General features: G+C 43.3%; 2 protein-coding genes and 1 non-coding gene across 3 annotated transcripts in view; 2 read left to right on the top strand and 1 right to left on the bottom strand.

Moving 5' to 3' along the window:
- Nucleotides 1–24,856, top strand: part of wnt5b (wingless-type MMTV integration site family, member 5b) — a 74,243-nt gene that overhangs the window by 22,273 nt on the left and 27,114 nt on the right. Inside the window, exon 2 of the mRNA XM_018693617.2 lies at nucleotides 16,014–16,106. The gene's annotated coding sequence lies outside the window, so the exon portion shown is untranslated. The remainder of the gene's footprint in view (nucleotides 1–16,013; nucleotides 16,107–24,856) is intronic.
- Nucleotides 36–108, top strand: trnak-cuu (transfer RNA lysine (anticodon CUU)). Its single transcript has one exon. It is a non-coding gene; the product is annotated as a tRNA-Lys (tRNA).
- On the bottom strand, nucleotides 20,313–24,347 carry fbxl14b (F-box and leucine-rich repeat protein 14b). The gene has a single exon (XM_018693611.2). It carries the CDS (start codon nucleotides 23,552–23,554, stop codon nucleotides 22,352–22,354), a length of 1,203 nt encoding a protein of 400 aa, XP_018549127.1. The 5' UTR covers nucleotides 23,555–24,347; the 3' UTR covers nucleotides 20,313–22,351.

Genomic DNA, 24,856 nt, shown 5'->3' with positions numbered 1-24,856 from the left:
TTTGTCCACGTCACCAGAGGTCATCTTTCTGTGAAGCCTGGCTAGCTCAGTCGGTAGAGCATGAGACTCTTAATCTCAGGGTCGTGGGTTCGAGCCCCACGTTGGGCGCTGGAGCTTTTGGAATATAAGGGGGATGGTTACTGATTAAAAACACTTCACAGCTTAAGGGAGTTTTGTTACTGAGTATCAGGAGTAGTAAAGGATCTCCACTTTACAGCACAGAGATGACAAATAATGACAATGTCCTGTGCTAATGTCTAATTTAACTAAGCTAGCTCTGAGAAAAAAGTCTCTGTTTGAATGGGGACTTTATTGACTAACTCACATGAAAAAATAATCAGATGGGCAAAGGTTGGGTGCACTGAAAGGAAAGAAGTGACATGTTGTAGAAGTATATCATATTCAGTGTGCCGTGTTATGGCTCTAATCTGTTCCTTTGTAATCAATAAGCTTGTGCCAGGCTGTCTCTGTCCCTGACTGTGTGTGAATGCTATAAATTGTCATAACTGTGGACAAATGAATGGATTATGTGACAGGGTTGTTTTAGGTTTTTGGGTAGGATTTACCAAGACTTCTGTGTGTTGTCTCCGTAATCCTGTTTATCCAGTGTGTGTGTGTGTGTGTGTGTGTGTGTGTGTGTGCGCATAGTGGGTGAGTTTTCAGTTCTGGATGGGGCACAGAGTGACGTCAACAGCTGCCATCAGCAAGGTCAGGGCCCTGTGTGTGTATGTGTGTGTGAGAGAGAGAGAGAGAGACAGAGAGAGAGAGACAGTCTGGAGACACAGTAACATCTTCAGCTGCTGCCTGAGTTGTAAAAGAGTCATTATCACTCACTCAGTGAGGTTTCTGTCTGTCTTTCTTTCTTTGTCCTTCATTTGTCAAAATTCTCCCCCTTAAACCACCTAATTTTTCGCACCCCCCCCCTCCCCCATCTGCCTCGTCTTTTCATTTTGTTCCTCTTATTCTCGAAATTACCCGTGTTCCTGAAAAATTTCCTCTTCCTTTTTTCTTCTGCGTCTGCAGTAATCACACCAGTCAGTGACACGCTGAATCAGCTGCTTATGAATTCTCTCTCTCTCTTTCTCTCTCTTTGAGCCATGGAGCCTGAAGGTCTAACCTCCAGTTGAACTCCCATAGCTTTCTCTCTATCTGTGTGTGTGTGTGTGTGTGTGTGCGTGTGTGTGTTCATATGTGTCAGGGCTGTGAACTCTGACCTCTGGCCTTCAGTGCATACCTGTCTGAACTTACAGCTCAACTCCCACTCCCCTAACTGTTCTTTCTTTCTATCAATCTATCTATATATCAATCTATCTCACTGTCTCTATTTTTTTCCTCTCTCTGTCTCTTAGGCCTCTGTGCCTAAGGCCGGATGTAAGGGTCATTAAAGGAGCTGTGTGTCTAAGTGTGTGTGTGTGGACTACATAGTGAAAATGAGGGCATTGGCCCTTCCTCCCCTGTCTAAAAAGGAAATACCAAATTACTGAGGGCCCCCTCTCTCTCTCTCTCTCTCTCTCTCTCTCTCATCCATATTTCATACGACCTGTTTCATAGTTTTGTCAAAAAAGGAAAAAGTCAGTTCTTCATTTCTTTACATTGAAACTGTTATACATACATTTTTAAAAAATCTATATTCTCTCTGTTTTCATTGTGTGTGTCTAAGAGTGTGTGTTAGAGAGTAGAGAGTATCAGTTCTCTATAGATCCATATAGTGCACTGTAGGAACATCAATCTCCCATCGAAACATAAAAGTTGTAATATACATAACTATAATTATGCCTTTATGTATGTACATATCTTGATATATCATTCAAATATGTACACATACAGTATATGATTTTAACATGTATCATATGATCATTGTCTGAATGACCTCTTACGTCACTAATCATGTCACATTTACATAGACAGTGGCATTCAGGAGTCTTATTAAAGGAAAAACTAAGTGTCTTAGTGAAGTTTTGGGTCAGGTTATACTAGAGTGATAGCATCTCATGCCTTATATTTGATGGTTTCTTCTTTTTTAAATACCTTTGTGATTGGATTACCTTGCTGGAAACTGAAAATACAAATGTTGTAAGCATCCTTATGCTGTTACTGTTTTTGCTTCTCTAAGAGCCGTGGTAAAAGATTTACAGACATCTTACCAGGTCCTGACCTGGAAAATGCCCAGAATGTCTTACATGGAGAATTGACTCTATAGCTGGCAGCTGTTATTATATCTGCTCAAAAACCAACGATAAAGTATTTACAGAATGAGGTGTATGTTGGAAAGGAGACCAAACAGATGTGATAGTGCAACATTTATCACCATCTTCTTTTCTTTAGATCGAGTGCCACAATAATCAGACAGAACAATATGGAGTTCTGAGATGAATTAAACTGTACCATGTGCTTTTGTAAGTGCAATATGAAATTAACATAATATCAGTTATAATGGTAGTTTGGCCAAAATGTAAATTATACCATAAAGTATTCAGGTGTTCTTGCAACTAAATGACTAAGATGAACACCAGAGATCCTCATCAGACGCCAATAAATTCACACTGAAAGAATTAAAGAAAGTGTTAGAGAAGACAAGATAGACTGAAGGAAAGAGAGGCTGATAGAAAGAAGAAGACACATGAGGACAGGCAGCAGAGCTGTGTGTGTGTGTGTGTGTGTGTGTGTGTGTGTGTGTGTGTGTGAGGTGTATGTGTGTGTGCTGGAGGTGTGCCAGGGAGCCTGCTAGCCAGCCAGGCTGAGCTGGAGGGCCCCTGCTGGGGGTAGGGGGGTTCAGGCGAGCCCCCTGCCTCCGCCGGCCTACTGGAGCATGCTGGGAAAGAGAGAGGGAGGAGGGAGAGGGGGAGAGGAGGAGGAGGAGGGGTGATATGGAGAGAGAGAGAGGGATAGAAGGAAAGAGGTGGAGACAGACAGACGGACAGCCATGGGCAAGAGAGGAGGAGGAGGAGGAGGAGGAGGAGGAGATGATGTTGATGCAGAGGGAGAGGTAGGGAAGGTAAACCCAGAGCTGGAATGCTGGAGGAATGCAGAGAGTGGAGGAGTTTTCCTCTGGCTGGGAAGAGAAAAGGAGAGAAAGAGAGAGGAGGTGGAGAAGTTGGGAGGGCGGGGGATCCAAGACCTGAGGCGCTGCAAAACACTCCTCTAATTTATTCCCTCCCTCCACCTCCCTTCTCTTTCACTCCTCCTCTGTAGATACTCAACAGATCCAGATGTCTTAAGTCACTTTTTCACCAGGTACTCAGATCAGTAACAGATATTAATACAGCTGATCCTCTGCTCTTAAGTCACTTATCCATAAAAATGTAAAGAATGTTTTCTAATTCTAAATCTATCAGTGTATGTGGATATATTTTACAGAAGCAGCATTGATCATCAACAGAAAAAGTCAGTGTCTGACCAGTGCAAACAGTGCCACAAAGATTTTATAGAAATATCTTTGTCTACAAGTGTTTGTTTTGCTAATTTAATCTGTAAAACTGGCAAAGTAAGCTGTAGTGTTAACAGGATCCAGCTCTTCTGAGTGAATACCTGTCTGCAGAAGCAGGCTGTCTGCCTTCTCTGTGTGTGTGTGTGTGTGTGTGTGTGTGCATTGTGATCTTCTATTCCATGCTGTGTTCACTTAAAAGACTGACTCTTTAAATATGAATAGCATCGTCACAGAGAGAGAGAGTGTGTGTGCATCTGTTTGGGCGGTTGATACTAAAGTAGAGAGACCTGTGTGTGTGTGTGTGTGTGTGTGTGTGTGTGTGTGTGTGTGTGTGTGTGTGTGTATGTGTGTGTGTTGATGCTTGCCCCACATAGCTTTCCTGTGATATTTCCTCAGCTACCTTCAGCCTTAGGTCGCTACATACGCAGCACATCAGCATTTTACAGTCTGGTCTCTACCCACTCACATTTCCTTGTTTGCTCTCTCACTTCAGTCTCTCCCTCTTTGTTTGAGTCACAGCTCGACGGCTTGATTGACATAACGCTTCTCGAGAAACAATATCTTCCGAGGCTGTGATTGTATAGATTTTACAGCGCAAACAAGCTGATGTGCGTTCTGTGAGGAATGAGTCTTTGAAACCTTCACAACCTACGAATGACACCTTTTTTATTTAGTTACAGTGTCGCTGAAAATCAAGATTGCTTCCAAGAGAGACCTGGCGAAAAACACACAATGTGGCATGCAAGAAACAACAAATATGTCAGACAACAAACAATACTGTGACAAAAAGGATGAATAAATACAAACAAAGAGGCAGATCTTGAAATGAAACTGTGTTGATGAATCCAGTTCGGGCATGGTTGGTGCATACATGGCACCTGAATAAACTGAATATATTCATAACTGAAATACCAGTATCTGATTACCTTATATAGTCAGCTATAATCCAGTATAGGGGTTCTAATCAGTCCTTAAGGTTATTGGAGCATGTGAATGTTTTTCTGAGCCTTTTTTCCTTTTTGTACGTCTTCATATCTGTATTTTCCCCTTTTTCTTTCTCCCTTGTTCTTTTCTGTTCATGTATTGGCATCACTGTGGAGCAGTATTGCCAAAGCCTCTAAACACAGCAGGAAATCTCTGTTTCTTCCTCTACCTCGCTCTCTGGGGGATTGGTGAGACATTCTCTTATTTGTCCTGTTTTATCTGTGTATGTAGCCACTTGTGTGTTATATGTGGGTTTCTTCATGTGTGTGTTTGTGTGTGTGTGTGTGCAGTACAGGCAACAAAAAAAAGAAAAAACAAAGACCCACGTACCCCCACCTCCATGTCTCCAATCACCGTCTTTCTCATCCTGGCAAGAATCCTTTTAGGAGAGAGGAGAAAAAGGGATGCAGGGATGGATGGATGGAGGGAAAAGGTGTGAGAGAGAGAGAGAGCAGAGGAAGATGGAGGAGTGGAGGGAGATGGAGTTGAAAGGAAGAAAAGAAAAAGGAAGGAGATATGATGTCGTCTGTGAATGCAGCATTTTGTGACCCATGGTCACATTTTTTTGTCTTACATACACTTCTCATGTTTATTACTGTAACCATGACAACAAATGTCTGGTACACCTGGCGCCGCAGGAAAGCTCCAACAGGTCGTATCAGCAGTTATAGGGACAAAATGACCTGTATGGTCGTTCAGGTTGGAGGACTTGTTGGAAGGGAGGGAGGTGGGGGAGAGGAGAGGAGGTAGACTACCACTATCTGTGGTGACAGGACAGCGTTACCACAAAAATCAATAAGCCTGTCTACACTGCAGCGTAAGAGTGTGTGTGTGTGTGGCTGTTCAGTCTGAGCTTGGATGTTCAGCAGATGTATCTCTAACAGAACTTTCTGTTCTTTCTTTCCCGTCTCCTTTTCCTCTTTCCTTTTTTAGGTGCATCATTTTTGGCAGTGGCAACCAAGATTTCTTTATTAGCCCGGTCTCACATGGTGTGACACACAATGAACTTCTAAGATTGTTAGTGCACAGTACATACAGTAGGTGCCTTCAGAGGTTCCTCATCAGCTCATCACCTGACCCATGCAGGCATAACTGAGCCTCAGCTCCCATCAGCCCCTGTGGAAATAAAGGTCACTCTGTCCAATAGGACCTTTTCAACCTAATACTCCAGGAACTAACGACTTTGTTTGAGATGCAACATGAACTGAATTGTAGAAACCAGTAGATAAAGTCAAGCTGCTTTTGCTCACTTGCTTGCTCTCATTATTCCACTCTTCTAACCTCACTTCCTGGCCTGATCTGGTCAATATTTTACAAGGAATTCCCATCCTTAGTCTTAATATTGATACTAGCAACACTCAGTGCTTGCTTACAGTCTGAGTGAACACTTTAGCACTATTGTCTTTGACCAGGTGGCAAAGTCCAGATCTGCAAACTTCACCCCAAAAGTTCCCGGAGCGTATCAGCAGTAGTAAGTTTTTAAGGTGCAGAAGCTGTGACCCAGGAACCAAAACTAGAATTAGGTCCTGGTAATTGAAATGCAAGCAAAGTTCCTGAGTTCCTACAAAGGTCTTTGAGTTCCTGGAATAAAATGCCATAGGTTGAGTTGGTGTTTGTGCCTTCGTTCTGTTTCACCTGTTTGATTGACCCATTGTCTGCGTTGACCCCTGCCTGTCTGTGCCCCCTCTGTAAAACTGCTCTTTGACAAAGTAAAGTCAGTTTTGCTCCGTCTGCTCAGTCTCCAGACTTTGCTTTTGGGCAGCGAAGTTGTTCCAGCTCGCTTGTTACAGCCAAGCTCCGCTCCCCTCGCCATTTCCTCGCTTGTCGTTCCTTGCATTTCGGCAGTCATGGAATGAAATATGGATAGATTTCCTTCAGTGAGACACTTCCCCACTGATGTAACCGTACACCAAGGACACAAAACACGAAACATAAAATACACACACAGGGACAACGAGGATGAAGAAAGAGGTAAAGGAGTTTGGCTGCTTGTAGATGAAGTCTGCTCAAGTTCTCGGTCACATGTAGTGTGTGCGTGAGTGTGTGAGAGGTTGATCAAACTGGTCTATTTGTCAGAAAGACTCTGGAGAGACAGCTTTTCTGACGATGGAAAGAAAGAGAAGGAAGGGCAGAAGGGAAGAGTTTTGATGTAACATTCATTTATAACACACGCTGTTCATATAACATTTATGCCACAGTGACGAACACTGAATCATAAACTGGAATAAGAAAGAATGAGAAGAAGAAGAAAAACAGGCTTTTGTTTTGAAGTGTGTCTTTTTGTTCCAGCTTTCGTCCATCTTTTCTTTCTTTCCAGTCACTCACTCCTTAGACTTTTCTGAGTTTCCCCCACTCCTTCATTCCTCTTCAGCTTCTTCCCTCCCTCGTCACCCTCCCTGCTATCCATCTCTCTGCCTCTCTTTCCCTCTGACTCCCCCTCTTTTCTCCCTGCTTGTCACACACACACACACACACACACACACACACACACAAAGGCATGCTGACACTTAAACTAAGTGCACTCACACACACCCTATTCCCTTACTCCCTCCTCTTACCACCCACACAGAAACGAGGACACATACAGGCCATGAAACACACACACACACACACACACACACACACACACTGTTACACACACACACACACACACACACACACACACACACAGGATCCCCCCCACACACAGAGTACTTTCAGCACTTTCTTCTTTACCATACTCAGCAAGATCAGATGTCAACTCAACTGACACAACACACACACAGGCTGTATTTTTCTTTTCACCACGCTCTGTTTCCTCCTCCCACTTATAGAATATATGCATTTTTAAAAACCCTCCTACACTCACACTCTCACACACACACACACACAGACAAGAAGATGAAGAGATGCAGATATTTGGGGGAGCCAGAGAGGAGGAGATGGGGCAAAGAAGAAGGGACTGAGGGTGGAATAGAGGGGTGGAGAGGTATGAAAGGAAAAAGTTAGACAGAGATGAGTAAGGAAAACATATACTGACAATTCAGTGCTGACAGACATGATAGCCTAACCTTTACCGACACAAGCAAGCAAAGAGTATCTATTAGAGCATGCATGCAAGACACAAAGGCTCTGTATTCAGCACACACACACACACACACACACACACATACGCAGAGTGAGTGAAACATGAATAAATGATTTTCATGCACTGACAAAACCACGACGAGCCAAGACGCTCTCACACACGCATGCACGCACACTCGATGTGTGCCTGCATACTGGCAGCAAACGCAGTACACACACACACACACATGCACGCACAATTAAATTACATGCATATTTTCATGCAGGCAGCATGCAATGACACGGACATGGACATGCATGCAGAAACATGAACTTCCACTGACATGAGAGATGTTTTGACGTTACATATACGCGCTCATCATAGTCACATACGCAATAAATGGACTTGACTACATAGACAGAGTAGATACAGTGTATTACCCTTTGTACACATAATTAAATCTGCAGTCCTGAGTTATAAGCATGGACAGTTTATGTCCTCTAAATGTCTTTTACTTTGGTGAGAAAAAATTTGCCATTAACACACAGAAATCAAAATAATACTCAGAGCCCCAACAGTTATAAGCTGGAGCTATTGTTAAAGAGTGTGTATCCTTGCCCTTTGTATCAACCTGCTTCACATTCACTGCTGCTCCTCCATTCACATCCATGCTCTTATGTTGTGTTGAAGCAGTAGCAGCTTAAGTGCCTTGCTGAAGGGCACAGTGACAGTAGCCAGTGAGGGAACGGAGAGTGGTTTTCATTCAGTCGCCGGCAGCCTTCCAGTGAAAACCGCACAACTTTCACCTTTAGGCAGCCACTGCCCCTGATATATATTTAAGTGCAAGCAGCCTTCAGCTACACACACACACACACACACACACACACACACTAAGGGCGGCACAGCCACACACCATGTGTACGAGCCAGATTTGGCTCCGTCCTCATGTCTGCCATACGGTTGATTCCTCCCGCTGTGCACACCCTGCAGGCCAAACACACAGCTCTGTGTGTGCCTGTGTGTGTGTGTCTGTTTGTGTGTGAAAAGGGGAAAAGAGAAAGAGTATGAAAAAGAAAGAGAAGAAAATATATATCCAACAGACCAGGAGAGAGGGAGAAGACGGAGGAGAAATATATTTTACCAGGAAGCCATGGTTCGGAGGAAAAATGAAATATTTTCACTCTTAAACTCTTTGTGTTACTTTTCCTTGTGGGGCAAACGCTCTGCTGCTGCACAAACCTCAGGCTGTTGGACATGGATTTGTTATAAACTGGATATGTTTTCAGTGCAACAAAGTGACTGACAACAGCATTTTCTTATTGGCATGTGATTTGATAGGAGATGTTTGTGTCTTCATTCATTTTGTCATGAAAACTGTTTAGTAAAGTGAATATTGCAGCAGCAGAAAACGACCTGCAAAGACTTCTTAGGCTGAAACTCTGTGTCGCTTTGACAGATGACAGATGTGAGGCTGGTTGTAATGACACTAGTGACACATTTTGGACTTTCAGCAGCATTATGCCACTGTTTTAAAATTTAAAAAATCCTTAATAAGTGGATCCATGTGTAAATTTCATCATCTGCCCATGTCTGCGATCTTCTGAAATTTATGGAAATAAATTTATGAGTAGGCAGACTATACATGCTGACTGCACATGTGTGAACACGCCTGCGAAGGCAGACACCAAATGTAGTTTAAACAGAACCCACGTGCATCCTCTGTCCGTCCTGCTGCCTGCGTCCCAGTCTATTCTGATCAGCTTATCAGGACCTTTAGCCAGGTTAACAGGGACATAGTCTGACACTCAGCACAGTAACCAGGCTGTGTCTGCTAACCAGATGTTGTAGTTTTCAACAGAAAGTTTTCATATGATTATTTTTTTAGATTTTGACAGAAAAAAGAAAATCCTGGTGTGGACATGTGTGAAGACCATGACAGGTTATATATTATTATTCACACCTTCAATATCTAATACATTAAAAGAATAACATACAACAAAGTATTTTTTTACATGTGTATGCAGATTCTTGTGTAGGCAAAAGACAGCAAGGCATGTTGAAAAAGCTAGAGAAAGCAAAATCAAGATGCTAAGATACACAAATCTGGAGGAGAGAGAGAAAAGGGAGGACGGTAGAGTGAGGGTGGATAGACAGCAGTCTCTGTGAACCTGCATAGACAAGCTCAGTCAGGCTGCTTTGGTGAGAGAGAGGGAGAAAAAGCAGGGATGTTTTGACAGCTCGGAGCCATCACAGCAGCAGAAGGCAGGCTGCCTCTGTGTGTGTGTGCATGTCTGTCTCTGTGGGTGCAGGTGTTTGTGTGTCTGTGCACGTACTGTATTTGTGTGTGTGTTTGTGTGCATGCACACAAAAGACTAAAGGCAGAGACAGACAGTGACGTTTCTTCTGATTCAGAGACAAAGAGGGAAAAAAGGAAGTCTAGCAGAGAGCCTGGATGAAGGACAAATAAAAAAAGTGACTGTATCTGTGTGTGTGGTGTATAGAAATGTGGGTACGCATATTGATATCTGTCAGGGCGCCTGCCACCAGGTCCCATCATGCATCATTCTGGTTTTGACAAGTAAAACCTCCTCATTAGAGGGCTGCTGATGAGCAGACAATGTGTCCAGATTGTTATTGGTATTTTCACCTTTTCCCATCACTCCCTCTCCCTTCCATCGTTGTAAATGAACACAGAAGAAGTGTAAAATCTTTGTCAGCCTTGCCCCTGCTTCACCTTTACACACCTCTGCACCGTCACACTGGGAGCTGCCCTGAACAAACAGTCTTCTGGAGTTACCACTGAGCAGCTCAGGAGCAGTTGGAGGTTACCCTGGGCACCCTGACTTGACCATATGTGTTTTTTTCCTCTCCTTTTATTTGAAGAAGGGGAGTTTCAGTCACCTCAAATGCACTTTCCCTGCCTTCAAGAGACCAGCACTGCTGACCCTCCAGTCACAAACCTGCTACTCATGGCTTCTGCCTTTAGGCTACTGCTGCAGCAGTTGACAGCTAATGCCTGTTCGTTTTATGATAAAACTGTTTTGTGACCCAAAACCTTCAGAAGCAGCATCTTCAGAACATCACGCAACACAGAAACCCTTTGTAACAATGTGGAATGATGAAATTAAACCTGTAATAATGTTTTTTGGCCACGTAGCAGCAGTGATAACAAGCTACAAGTGGATACAGCTAACTTGTTAGCAAACACTTGGCTATTTATACATCTAAGCACCATTAGTATCATTTGGATTCATGTTGTACATCTTCATTTCCAATACTCACTCTCTTTTTGTTCTGTTTTTGGTCTCCACTAACTCTTCAGCTGCTAAATTCTCCCAGAGTTGCTAATTACTGATCCACATTATTTTGTGTTTGTAAAGTTAGCATTACATTTTGATGTCACAAATATGTAACTTGCATTTGACATAGCACAGCAACATCTAGCTTGTTTTTTAGCAGGCTTTAGCTACTTTCAGTTGAAAATAGTTGTGAATACTGAATGCTGTGTTCACTCACTAGAGTGAACCAAAATATTTATGTTGTTATAAAACAAACACCACCAAAACAATGACCTGAAAAACACTAAAAAGCTCAGTAGATGGTGAAGGGAGTTAAACAGAGTTGAGTTACTATCAGTGATACCGCTGACATACATTGTTAATATAAAAATAGTGACTACAGCACCTTTAACTTTTAGGTTAGCTGCTGCTTCATGAAAGCTAAACTGATCTCTGTAATATATAAAACATACAGTATACTTGTATATATGGTAGTTTAATCAAACAATTTTCAGAGAAGCAGAGTACGGGATTTATCAGGTTTGCACAAGACATTGAATTTTCTACTGACAGTATATGTTATTCATTCTCATTGTTTCTTCTGCCTGTTTGCTCATGAGCATTGGCTGTCTGGCAAACAGGCAGGGTAAGTGTTTGCTGTTTGACAAGTAAGAGTGTGTGTGTGTGTGTGTGTGTGTGTGTGTGTGTGTCAGAGAAGATGGTTGTCATTGTAAGAGGCCAAATGATAGGAGGACTGTGTGTGCAGGTGTGTGTGCATGCTTGCATGTGTGTTAACAATGTGCCCTCATGTCCCCTGTGTCAAAGCCCGGCTAAATCAAGTGAACCATGCTGTGTGTGTGTGTGTGTGTGTGTGTTTGTCAGAGTGTGTGTGTGTGTGTGCCAGGCCAGATCAATATGAACTAATCAATAGGAGAAGACAGCTAGAAGGACCTTGGGGACGGCAGATACACACCTGGCGTACGCGCACACACACTCACATCCTCTCTTTGTATTCCACCTTCAGTTTCTCTCTTTATCTTCTCTCACTCCACCTCCCATGTGTCTCTCTCTGAGCCTCTCTCTATTTCTCCATTCGTCTTTCTTGCACAAACACACTAATTATCTCACTCTTTTCTCTTGTGCGCAGTAATGTCTACGACCATATATGTCTCTGCATTTCACATCATCAGTTTATTTTCTCTGTGAGAATCGTGAAGGCTGGTTGCATCAGTGACTGAGTTCACACTTCACTCCTCCTGTTGAGTCAAAGACAAAAAAAAAAGACTTTCTGACCACGACTCACACCGCTCAGCATTAGAGCCACGCTGTGTTCTAGTAGCAAACAAACCTGGTGCTGCAGGTTTTTTCAAGTCCGATCACATCTGTTGAAGCAGCAGTGGAAAGATGAGGTCTGTGCCACTCTCAGTAATGCAAAGCTGGCTGCTGGCACACATCGTGCAGCCTTTAGCACATGCTCTGCATTTATTGTATACTGCATACTCAGATTACTTGCCAGAAACTAAAACACATGTATGGAGGCCAAGAAAGGCCAGAATTATTTGAATTTTATTTTTGAAATGCATCATGTTTTACATGCTTTGAATACCCCTCTTTGAACTTTTCTTACTTGGGTCGTGTGTGGGTCACTGTAACCTCATAGGATAGAGGTTTAATGAATTGACTATTCACTGCAGTCTGGATGTTTTTAAATCATGAATTTTGGTGTGTAAATGTTGCAGTAAAAATATATTCCCACATGAATCTCATTTTATATATCCTTTCCCCCTGCCACAAACTTCTTACTGATTTATAAGATCAAAAATTGGTTTATATATGTGTGTATATTTTTTCTATGCAAGTGTGAATCAGGTTTTTGCCAGATCCTGAATTGGCAGGCTGGTTATCAGCAGGCACACCACAGCTCTGGTGGACGCTCTGGGTCTGAGGCACTTTCAGTTCAACTCACGCAACATGCAAATTGAAACTGTAATTCATTTACTGGGAGATAAGAGAGCTACTCTGTCTCAATAATGCCTTTATAGGTTGAATATCAAATAACATTTTGATAGGAATTTTCTCATCGTTTGAGTGTCTACTTCCTGGGTTAATTGGACTGAACAGGAAGTGACCCGTACTCTCGGCTCAATCAAATTCACCACAGGTTTGGACATGTTCAATATGGACATGTTGGACATGTGTTGTGGACTTGAATTGTAGAAGCCATGCCTTGCTTCAAGCCTCTGGATGGGCAGTTTCCATGGCAGCAATTGTCTGATATATGAGCGTTAGTGTTGGGAGATGTGCTGTCAACTTTCATGGTTCAAGTCCACATTGCGTTCCTTTTACAACATTAAGCTAGCAACCAAGATTTGTGAGCTAGACTGGTTAACTGGCTCTTTGTCATGGATCCACTTGTAGTGATGTCAAATGATCACTGTTAAAACGCAGTGATTTGAATCACGACACAGAGCAGAGCCAGGCTAGTTAGGCTCGATATCTATCCGCTTCCAGTCTTTATGCTAAGCTAACTGTGTTCTGGCCATAGTTTCATATCCATGTCCAATCCAGTGGCCCTCAGTTTGTCTAAAGTTGATGCAGTGTCATCATCAAATTATTTATATTACCTCTCAAAATGAAAATCAACCTTCAGCCTTTGTCACACGTCCTCTCCACCTGCTCTTCTTTCCTCTTCATTACCCCCCACCCCCACCCCCCCAAAAAACAACCTTAACATGTACCCAAAAAAAGCCCTGAAAAATCTTCCTCATTAATGTGGTGAAATCTCTCTTTTCCAATTGTTTCCTGTCAAACCTGTGATAAAATCCCACTCGACTGTTGCTGCAGTTTTCTGTCTCCCCTCTCTGCCCATTTCCCCTGTTTGAGAAAAGCATGACAAAATTTTAAACTGAGTATAGAGAAAGAAAAAGTTTCTCTTTATTGATGCTTGAATGACAAGCTGAACTGACAGGAAGGTACAGAGAGCCAGCAGAGAGGCACAGACACCAACATGCATTATGCACATACACTTTCAATCACACGTGCATAGGAAGACAAGCACACAGAAACGCACCACACCTCCCACGCTACCAAAACACTGCCTCACCTGACAAATTAGTGTGTGTGCGAGCCTGCCAGGTTTTGACATTGCAGGTATCTGTCACATTTCTGTCAGAGCTTCACGTGGTTTCACATCCAGACAAAGAAAGCCAGAAAGAACCAACATGTCATCCCTCTCTCTCTCTCTCTCTCCCTGCCCATCCTCTCTTTCCTTTCTTTCTCTGCTGGGTACTGTCGAATGAAGCAGGAATAGGGAGCAGGAGTCAACATCACATGCTGCATAATTCTCAGTCTCCCGTTGTAATTGCTGAGGCTTTTATAAAAGATTCAGCAACAACGTCCACGGTTTGATTGTGAATGAAGCAGGGTCTTATGGTTTCAAATTAATGATTTAGTGTGTTGTTTTCTTATCCAATCTGCTGGATCTGACATCAACTGAGCAAATGGCTTGGAAGAGCCAACGCTATAGGTGTATAAAATATATAACCTGTGATTTGACTAAAATGGCTTATACTAATAGAACAAATGCTGAAGAGAAAGTCAAAGGATCTCTAGCATGGCTAATGCTGATACAGTACACAATCATAGAAAATGGAAGATGTCTGCATTTGTTGCCTAATGAGCAAAAGGCCTACAGCAGTAAATGACCTGATAACAGCATGTGATAAATTCATGAACAGAGAAGCTAATGAGTAAAAGGGTCTCAAGTCTACTTGCTGAAAAATACACCAAAGCAGTACTGAAACAATAAAATTTTCATTAGCCATGAATCATTTTCTCAGTTTTACATCGTTGTAAATCATATATTTTGGTTTTTAACTGCTGGTTGGAGGAAAAACAAACGATTGTAGCCGTCATTTTGGTCTCTTGTAAATTTTTGTGCTTTTAACCATGCTAGCGGTGTGGCTTTAGGGTCGGTGTGTTCACCACTTTGGTGCAGACTGAAATATCTCATCAACTATTTGGTGGATTGCCATCAAATTTTGAACATGTATTCGTGATAGCACTGTTGATGTATCTTAATGACTTGGATTGCACTGAAATTTGGTATAGACATTCATATTCCTCTCCAGATGAATTCATATTCCTCTGATCCCTTAAATTTTTCATGTAGTGCCATCATCAGCAAGTCTAATTTGTCCAGTACTTTGGCATCTGAATAAATACTTAAAATAGCTAGTGACAGTCCCATCAGTCAGTCAGTTTAGTGCTAATTTGTTAGCACGCTAACACACAAACCTAATATTTTAATCATGGTAAACAATATACCTGCTAAACATTGGCATAGTAGCATTGTTACTGTGAACATTAGCATTTAGCTCAAGCCACGCTGTGGTTTAGGTTTACCCTCCCAGAGCTGCTAGCATGGCTGTAGACTCTTGTTACGCAGTTTTCTTACATTGAAATGACTGATTCGGGTTTTAAGAAATAATCAACAAATAAGCTGACAATACAAAATAATCAATAGTTGCAGCCTCACACCAAAAAACACAATTGAAGAAGCAGGATCACGTTGCACATTGTTTCCAGAGTTAAAACCACAGCACCATCTCTGGCTAGAGAGAAAAAAAATAATTGTAATCCACTAAGTTCACTCTTTCTTTTAGCAGAAAATTAATCAGTAGTAAGTCACTAAAGTGTTGAATGATGTCAGTGGTTCCCCCCTTTGCTGCAAAGTTAAACTTTTCAAAATGGAAAGAATTAGTTTTGACCTTCGCCTAAATTCTTACCTTTGTAGAAAAGCAGCTCATTACTTTCTGAGGAATGTGCAGCAGAGGTGTGTGCGTGTCTGGTGTCCAACTGAAAATAATTAGCTGGTCTGCTGGGCAGCAAAGAGAGAGGCAGAAGCAGGATTTTTGCATAAACTTTTAATATGTGTGAGCATGTGTGTGTGTGTTTTGTGCCAACCATTGTTGAAGTTAAGGCAGATTTCTGTAATTTTTGGAAGAGTTTGGTGTGTGGGTGTATGTGTGTGTATGTGTGTGTGTGTGTGTGTGCCCAGACGGTATTTTAACATGGCTAGCTGACTTCTAGCAGCCCACAGTTAAACAGTGACTCACAGATTCCTCTCTCTCTCTCTCTCTCTCCCCCCTCTCTCTCTCTCTTTCTCACCAACTCAACTTTTTTCTCATCTGTTTCTCCCTGGGTTTTTACCACTTTCCCTGATTTTCTCTCTTTCTTTCACTCCCTTACCGCCCCCTCTCTCTTCCTCTCTCTCCAGGTTGGGTGCTGACTATAGCAGACTTTAGGACAGAGGCACTTTTTCCTCTGCTCCTCCCCCCACTTTTCTCCAACTGTGCCAGCCCTAAACCCAGTAAGTTACAGTATGTTTATACCACGTTCCTAATACTAATTGTACCTCGTAATGTTGTTATTGTTGTTATTCAAGTTTAAAGTTTCTTTTTAATGTAGTTTCATATCCATATAAAGTGCACATAGAGTCTAAGTAAACCAGTTTTATGAAGTCAAAAATGCATATTTAGTCTCGTTTACATTCTTTGAGAAAAAAATATTGTTGTCCAGTTTTGATTGGTTGAGGAAAGCAGAATAGGTAATAGTTAAATTCTCCTGCTATACGTAATCAGGAAATACATGCACACTCACACACGCACGAAGACCTACACAGGGAAGGTCGTTTCACCATAAGAGACGCCCAAATCAAAAGCAACGCCAAATGTTCTTGACTGGAGCTGCTGATAAAAAAGTTTCCTGACACACACTTACACACTCAGACTCACACACACACAGCCCCGAGGGCCCCTGGGACTTCAAAGAGCCGTCTACTGTACCTCAGCGACACCTCAACACCAGGTGCCACAGAGAGGAGGAAGGAGGGAGGGCGGGTGGAAATGGAAATAGAGAGAGGGGAAGAGGGAGAAGGAGAAGATCAACAGGGAGGGTGGGCATGATAGGAAGGAAGGAATAAAGTTGGAGGTGGAAGGAGAAAGAGAGGAGAGCTGGGGACAGGTAAAAGGAGAGAGGAGGGGACGATGAGAGCGAGAGAGTTGGCAGATAGAGATGAGGAGACGGGAGAGGAAAAAAGCTTCAAAATGAGGAATAAATAGGTTGAGAAGAAAAGAAAACAGGGATGAAAGCTGACCAAGAGACAGACAGAGACCTAAAAACAGACCAGAAAGACAGACAACACGGCAGACAAGGAGTTGTTGCAGCCAAAGACAGGGAGATGTGGGGGAGGGCAGTAACACTCTGCTGCTAATACCCCTGCTGCTTTGTTGTGAAGAACCCCAGTTCCCCTTCTAATGGTGAACTATTCCTTTAATGACAGCAGTAAAACACACTAGTCACAGTTCAACTTTTACAACTTACAGGCCTAACACACATACACACATTCACACACCAAGGTTCAAATGCAAAAAGCAGCATTTATAGTATGAAAAGGTTTTGTCGGTGACCTATATGGGCAGAAATGTGGGCCTTTTGTCTAATTTGGGTGCCTGTAAGCTTTTGAATTAACTTGTTTAGAAGCTGTCAATCACGCAGACAGGCAGGATCTGTGGGTTTGAAGAGAAACTCACGCTGGGAGAAAGATATATTCTTAACATAAAGCCATTTGGTGAGCGCTTTGATCCCAGCTGCCTTACAGTGCAACGAGCACACGTTTCTGTATGGCTGCCACGCTGAAACCTTTGAGTTGCACTGGGAAAAATGAACCCTCCCACCTTCCCAAACCTGGTGGTGTCAGTATCTTGCTCAGTCTGTTGTGGTATTCATCCACGCAGGGGAGGTAGAGCCAGGCGGGAGACGCACAGCATCAGTTTTCAGTCTCATCCTCAGGTGGTAGATTTCTGCACGTAAGCATGGTCTGCCATTTGTTTAAGTAGATTTTATACTGCTCTCATATCTGTCGGTACAGTGTGAGGCTGGAGCCAGGAGACGGGTATCTTCACTTAGCATAAAGATTTACAAAGCTAAAACATTTTATAAGAATTAAACAAATGAGATATAACATGTTAATTAGGGAGTTTACCTTTGGACAGAGCGGGTTAGCTGCTAGCTGTTTCCTGCTTTCAGTCTTAATGCTATGCCAAGCTAAGCTAATCTAACCATTTCCTGGCTCCAGCTTATTGTCCTGTGGACAAATATGAGAGTGGTATTTCCCAAAATGTAGAGCTACATCTTGAAGTGGATTAGACACTGTGGGATAAAGGTCATAAAGATGCAGAGTGGTGTGGTTTCACTGGGTGTTAATTTGCATTACTGCTGCAAAAGGGAGGCAGAGCTGAGCTCAACAGGAGAGAGTATGTGTTAAAGTGTTGTATTAGCGTGCTCATATTCAGTACGAGCATACATCATGCTCTGTAACTACATAATGCTGAACACCCGGCAGTGAAACTCCAGAGCTCAATTCACACTCAGCTCTCTTTATTCAAAATGCAAATTGAGGCTGCACCTTATACAATAATGGACGAATTTGCATTCTCCTCACAGAATTGTTTCATTGGGGGAAAAAAAGTCTCAGTACTTTAAAAATGGAAGAACCGGTGTTTCACAGGTGGCCTGCTCCACCTCCGAGGACTCGCGAATGAACAGGACAGGTGGGACAGGCAAGGTGACCTAATGTAAAAACACGACAAGCCTCCACCCTGCTGATGTGTCCTTGAGCAAGACACCAAATTACCGGTAGCTCTTCCGGCGGTGGGGTTCGAGAGCTGAGTGCGACCTCTGACCTCCCCCGTGGAGGGCAGGAGACAAAAAGAGCTTTTCCCTATGGGGATTAATAAAGTATCACATTATCATTTGAATGCAGCTGATTGTATCTTTGTCAGTCTACATTTCAGCCTGCAGACCTTTTCTGTAGCAGTGTGTGACGTGACCGTGTCACGGTAACCCCTCCTGTATCTGTTGGGAAAGGTCTGCAGACCCAAATGTCAAATGATAAAGAGACAATCGGCCGTGTTGTACGCCTCCCACCTCTCTATTCATCTAGTATTCAGTTTACTACAATGTCACACCTCTTTCCTTTTGAATTTGCTTGCGTTTCTTTTGTTGCCTTTTTTCAGCTTTCAGCTTTCAAAACACCCCCAATAACCACAAGTTTGTTGGTTGTCACTGTAAGACACAAAGTGAATAACAATAGTACTGCATGGACAAAATGAATGAGCAACAGTAGCTCAACTGTTAAGCATACGTATTATTTTTTTCTGTGGTTCATAAACAGATTTTTAGATGTTTCTGGGGGAAAAGCGGCACAAAATGCCACAGACAAATCCTTCACATCTCAGTGTGCACTCGTTGCAGTGTTATTGCACAAGACCAAAGGCCAGCTAAAGCAAACTTAAGAAACAGCAAACACTGACATTCTCTCTCTCTCTGTCTTTCTTTCTGTCTCTCTCTGTCCCTGTGGTCAACAATCCCTCTGCTGGCCTTTATCCCCAAATCCCCATGGACGGAGAGTCAGGAGAGAGAGAATGCTTAAATGCTTTGAATGATGGTGTGGAATGCTAAAAAGAAGTGTGTGTGTGTGTGTGTGTGTGTGTGTGTGTGTGTGTGTGTGTGATGGTAGGGGGGAGCAAGTAGAGGAGGAGGGGGAGGGAGGAGGGGAGTTGGGGTGGGGTGGGGGGTCTCCTGCCTGGTCTAGGATCTGGTATGCGTGACTGAACAAGAGGAGGAGAAAGAGAGGAAAAGAAGAAAAAAAAAATCCCCCACCAAAACCTGCCTTCCTAACTTCTTAAGACAGACAATGGCTACTGACTGGCCTGGTAACCCTCTGTGTGTGTGTGTGTGTGTGTGTGGTGTGTGTCACTTCACACACAGGACACGTCCTGATGGAAAGCAGAGAGAGGGAAATTTGCTCTAACCAACTTTAGATCTCATTACCCCCGCACGTTGCAGCCGCACAGACGCAGCCCTGCCACATGTGAGATAAAACGCTGCAAAAATAACCAAAACTAAGACCCCCCAAAAACCCTCCATTTAAACCATGAAATCCTCCACATACCCCCCCCACACCTGCCCCACCCTGCACTTTGAAACCTTGAGAAGTAAATGTGAAACTCAACTGCCCTCCCCAGTTGAGCTGAACACCTTTTTGTTGCATTTGAGGATAAAAAACAGACGTTGATGATTAAAAAAATCAGCAGGGTGGAACAGCTTCCTATAATAAACGCCTTGGCGATAATTAATTACACAGGCACTGCAGCCAAATCAAGGCGGCAAGCATCCATTTTAAATTTCCCTGTAAATAATAAAACACAACAGATTTTTCTCTTTTTTCCCCTCCAGCCCTCATGAGAAGCAAGACTGGACTGATCAGGGACAATACTCAAAAATGTGTGGGTGGTTATTAAGAGCAGTGCATTAATATGAAAGCCCTTATTGTATTAAATGTGCCTCAATCTGGACAATATCATTGTAAGACAGGACCCTGTCTGTACTGACCGTCTTATGAGTATAAACAGTGTCAAACTGCCTTATAGGAACTAATGTTTTTCACATTCTTGTTCAAAAAAAAAAAAACAGCATTGTGACAACACCTTCACAAAAGTAGTCCACACCGCTCTTTTCGTTCATTATATAAATATCTTTAATTGTTTTAACCGTAAGAATATAAAACAATTTAATTTTGGGATTCTGCATTTTTTTTCTTCTTTACAAACACATAATATACAGTACATCTTTTTATTTTCAAACACACACAGCTTTTTCAGCAGGACGCACATCCGTATATTAAATTTTTCTAGCAGGTCATTGCATTACATTAAAACGTGCACACACGGGCCCCCGTGTGCGCACGCGTGTGCATGTGTGTGTGTGTGTGTGAAAGGAAGAGAGAGAGAGAGAGACACAGGGAGGGAAAGAGAGAGAGAGAGACGCATTCCGCTTGTAACCCGAGACGGAGGAGAGAGAGAGAAAAGAAAAATAATCGATTGCTCCTTCTTCTAAGCATGTCTCAAAATGGATTCAGGGTATTTTTATTCAGGGAGAACAGAGAGAGAGAGAGAGACAGAGAGAGATGGAAGGAGAAGAGGAGGAAAAAGATGTCCATCCCTACCCTCCTCTCTCTCTCTCTCTCTCTCTCTCTCTCTCTCTCTCTCTCTCTCTCCCCACCTTTCTCTCTCTCACTAGAGCAACATGAATATGAATGCGACCTGTGTTGGCATTAACGTGGGAAAATAAAAACCATAGAGCAAACCCTGATTCGTTTCGATCAATAAAGGGTATAAGATAAGGTATAGAAATCACTTCAATTTGAAGTACCACGCTCTGAACAACATCCACTGACATTCAGCATCCCTTACAAAAAAATACCCAGCATTCCTATAATATACTCACACTGACATATATTGCGTTTAATAATGGCCTGATCATACCAATATGTGTTACCTCGTATTGTATCACTGTAATACTCCTCTGTCTCTGTAGTAGTATTACAGGATGACTACAGGTATTTCTCCAAAGGGTAAACTGAATCTGTCTCCTTTACATTGGTCAAAGCTTGAACACAACGCGTCTCTATAAAGGGCATTAAAGTTGGACTTTATCCCTAAAGAACAAAATGAAGGAAACAAACAATAAAAAAAAGCTCTTGTACACAAGCGGGTTCATGTTTTGTTTTTTTTTTTGCATAAAGCGTCGTCCTCCTGCGATCTGACTGGATTTTACAGCTGGCTTTCCCTTTCTCTCTCTGGGAAATTGTTGCTGTTTATGGGGGTAAATTAACAAAGGTAGTTAGATTGTGTCCTGGTCTCCCTTTCTCCAGCTCTGCTTGCGGAGGAGGGAGGGGAGGGGAGGGGAGGGAAGAGGGAAGGGAGGGAGGGGATGGGGGAGGGGGCAGACACAGTCCCTTTAGGCACATTTTCTCCCAGTCTCTCATTCTCGCTTTCCTCCTTCTTTTTTCTTTTCTTTTTTTTTTTTCAACAGTATACACCCTTTGAAAACAACCACATACGAGGTAGCCAAATGTTTTTTAGGCGTGATGGCTGTAGCGGAGATTAGTCGTAAATGTCTCAAATCCAGACTCACTGTAAAAAATAAAAAGTCTCATACTCAAGTTTTAAAACCTCACTTTGCTTTAAATGAAGAAGGAATCTGCCGGCTTTAGGGATGGAGGCAAGTTTCACTTCAGGAATTTTCTGGAAGCAAGTGTCAGTTAAATGGAGCAGATTATTCTAATAGTACGAGGGAAGATGACACTTTCTGAAATGTGCGAAACGAGCTGATTTGCATTGAAGTTATTCCAGTCCACTGTCAGAATTTATGAGATATTAAAACTCAATATGAGATCAAAACAACTGCTAAACAGGGATTTTCATGAGTTCACAACAAAAGCAGGTTTTAATTGCTTCCTACCAGGCAGAATATTAAGTCATATCAAACACTAATTTAGATTCTGCAAGGCCAACAGAAAGAAAAATAAAACATTTGGACAGAAAATTCCGGTCACATGGGAGAAACACACCTTACACAGGAGAGAAAAGAAAGATTTTCTCTCTTTTTCAGTAAGAAAAGACGTTTCCCCACCCGTCCATCTCCCCCTCTGTCCCCATCCCAAAAAAAAAGAAAGAAAAGAACACACACACACACAAAAAACATTTCCAATCACCTCACTTTCTCACTCTCTGTCATCTGCCAGAGTCCCAGGTTCAACACTTTAAGGCAGGGGAGCTGTGTGATCCTCTCCAGTCCCCTCTTGGTGATCTTGGTACATCCATACAGGTCAATGCCCGCCAGCTGGGTCAGGTGGTCAGCTATGAGCTCCAGCCCTTTGTCCGTGATGCGCACACACTGTCCAATGTTCAGGGTCCTCAGCTCGTGCATCTGCCTCACCATCCGGTTTATCCCATCGTCAGAGATGTGACACGAGCATAGGGACAGGGACTTGAGCTGATACAGCCCCTGGGCGATGTACGCCAGGGTCTGGTCCCCTATCTTGTCGCAGAAGGAAACATCGAGCCCGGAGAGCCTTAGGGTGCCCATGGCGAGGTGCATGGTCCCCGTGTCGCTGATGTTGTCACAGGAGCGTAGGTTGAGGCTCCACAGGGAGGCCATGTGGGAGAGGTGGATCATCCCTGCGTCTGAGATCCCCCCACAGAAGCTCAGGTTCAGTACCCGGAGTTTGGTCAGCCCCTTGGAAATGTGTTTGAGTGACAGGTCCGTCAGTTTCTGACAGTCCTGGAGAGTCAGGTACTCCAGGTTCAAGCAGCCCTCGGCTGCGCTGCGGGTCATGCCCGCCAAATGTCCAATCCCCACGTCCGAGACATGCCTGCAGGACCTCAGGTTGAGGCTCTTGAGCCTGTGGAGGCCCCAGGCTATCAAGAGAAGCCCAGTGTTGGTGATGTTGCTGCAGCCGCCAAGCTCCAGCACCTCCAGGTTCTTCAGATACTGGGCTATCCTGCCTAAACTGGAGTCTGTGATCTGCTTGCACAGACTCAGGTTCAAAACCCTCAGCGATGGGATCTCCTGCACAAATGCATGGCCCAGACCATTATCTGTGAGGTTGTAGCAGCCGGACAGGTTGAGGGACTCGATGTTAGGCATTCCCTGGATCACATAGCTCAGGCTGCGGCGCAGGGAGAGGATCTGGACCCTCCGGATGCCCCTGGCCTGGAGGCTGGGGAACAGGGAGGGATTGGCCCGGCGGAGGTGCAGCTTGGCCTCCACCCCCCTCCAAACTGACTTGTGGTAGGATGCGTCCCTCCAAGCGATACACACTTGGGCTACCCTGCCTTTGTCCCTCACGTCCAGATAGCTGAAAATCATGGCCAAAATTTCCGGGAAGAGGCACGAAATGTGCGTCTCCATTGTTTTTCAAAACCCAGGCATATAAGAATTAATACTCCACACCTCCAAGGCTGAAAGAAAGAGCCCACTCAAACACCCTCCCCTTCTCTTGCAAATAATGCAAAAGTATCAACAGTCCCAGTTATCCACAGAAGTAAAAAAGAAAGAGTTGTTTGTTTCTCTCTCTTTTTTTCTCACATTGAACTGTGCAAAATCGATCCAACTCTCTCCAATCCCACGTGATCCGGTCTGGTTGCGCAGTAGGATTCAAATGCATTTAAAAAAAAAAAAAAGAAAAGAAAAGGAAAAAAACAAAAAAGGCGTTTATTCCTGCCTCAACCCCTCTCTCCGCCAAAAAGGAGGAGAGGGGGGCGAAAGGAAGAAGGAGGAGGAGAGGAGGAAAAAGCGTCAATCCTTCCCCCTCTCTCTCCCTCTCTCAGACGACGCTTCCTTGTATTATACCTACAAAAAGCCTTCCTCTCTCGGCCGAGCGGGGATCCAGACGGTCGTACATTTCAGTGTAAGAAAGTAAAAAATAAAACCAACACTCTTAACGCCACCTATTAAAAAACAGTTCCATGATAGAAAGGCAGGGAAGATAGAGCTAGGTTGGCTTTGTAGGCAGAGTGAGAGAGAGAGAGGGGCGTCCTGAGCTCAAAGCCTTTGTCTGCTCTTTTCAAACCGACTTGGCAGGGACCCCAGCACTCTGGCTGTACGGGAGGGGTGGAGGCAAGTCGTAGTATTAATCTCGTGTGTCATAAACAGATCGCATAAGAAACAACATCACTACGTGTGTTATAACAGAGTGCTAACACACTGGAAAACGCGTCTTAGCATTTAATAAACGACGCGGAGCGAAATTAACTCGTAATTTCACCGAATCACCCCTACCCCCTCCGTGTCAGGCAGTTGGTCTGTCCCGCCTCAGCTGGAACGGTGCGAACAGTTTCCCTTGGAAACCAACTTCTTACAATTCAGTTCACTTTGGGCTTTAACCCTTTGAGCGGGCCACACAGGAAACACAGGAAAGCCAAACGGAGAAGCCCTTTTCAGTTCGCTTACTTGGCACTAACATTCAGTAATTTTTATTGCGATTTTGTCGCTGTGGACACAGTAGCAGACCGCTCTCCAAAACGGCTCCAGATCAGAATACAGTCTTCTTTGTCTCATGTAAACAGCCTCTCTCTATCCGGTCTCCTCTTTCATTTACTTTATTGCAAAACCAGAAAATTAATGTACATTTCCAGAGACCATCAATCAACATTTCATCGCGCAAATATTGAGAAGATAAAGTGTGGCTGAAAAATCTGCAATAAAACAAAA

This window comes from Lates calcarifer, linkage group LG18, assembly GCF_001640805.2.
Source record: "Lates calcarifer isolate ASB-BC8 linkage group LG18, TLL_Latcal_v3, whole genome shotgun sequence".
NCBI lineage: Eukaryota > Metazoa > Chordata > Actinopteri > Centropomidae > Lates > Lates calcarifer.
The sequence above is the reverse complement of the archived record's forward strand: the minus strand, read 5'-3'. Positions and strand labels throughout refer to the sequence as shown.

Excerpts from the sequence above, each read along its gene's own strand:
- fbxl14b (XM_018693611.2), bottom strand. The coding sequence starts at position 23,554 with ATGGAGACGCACATTTCGTGCCTCTTCCCGGAAATTTTGGCCATGATT.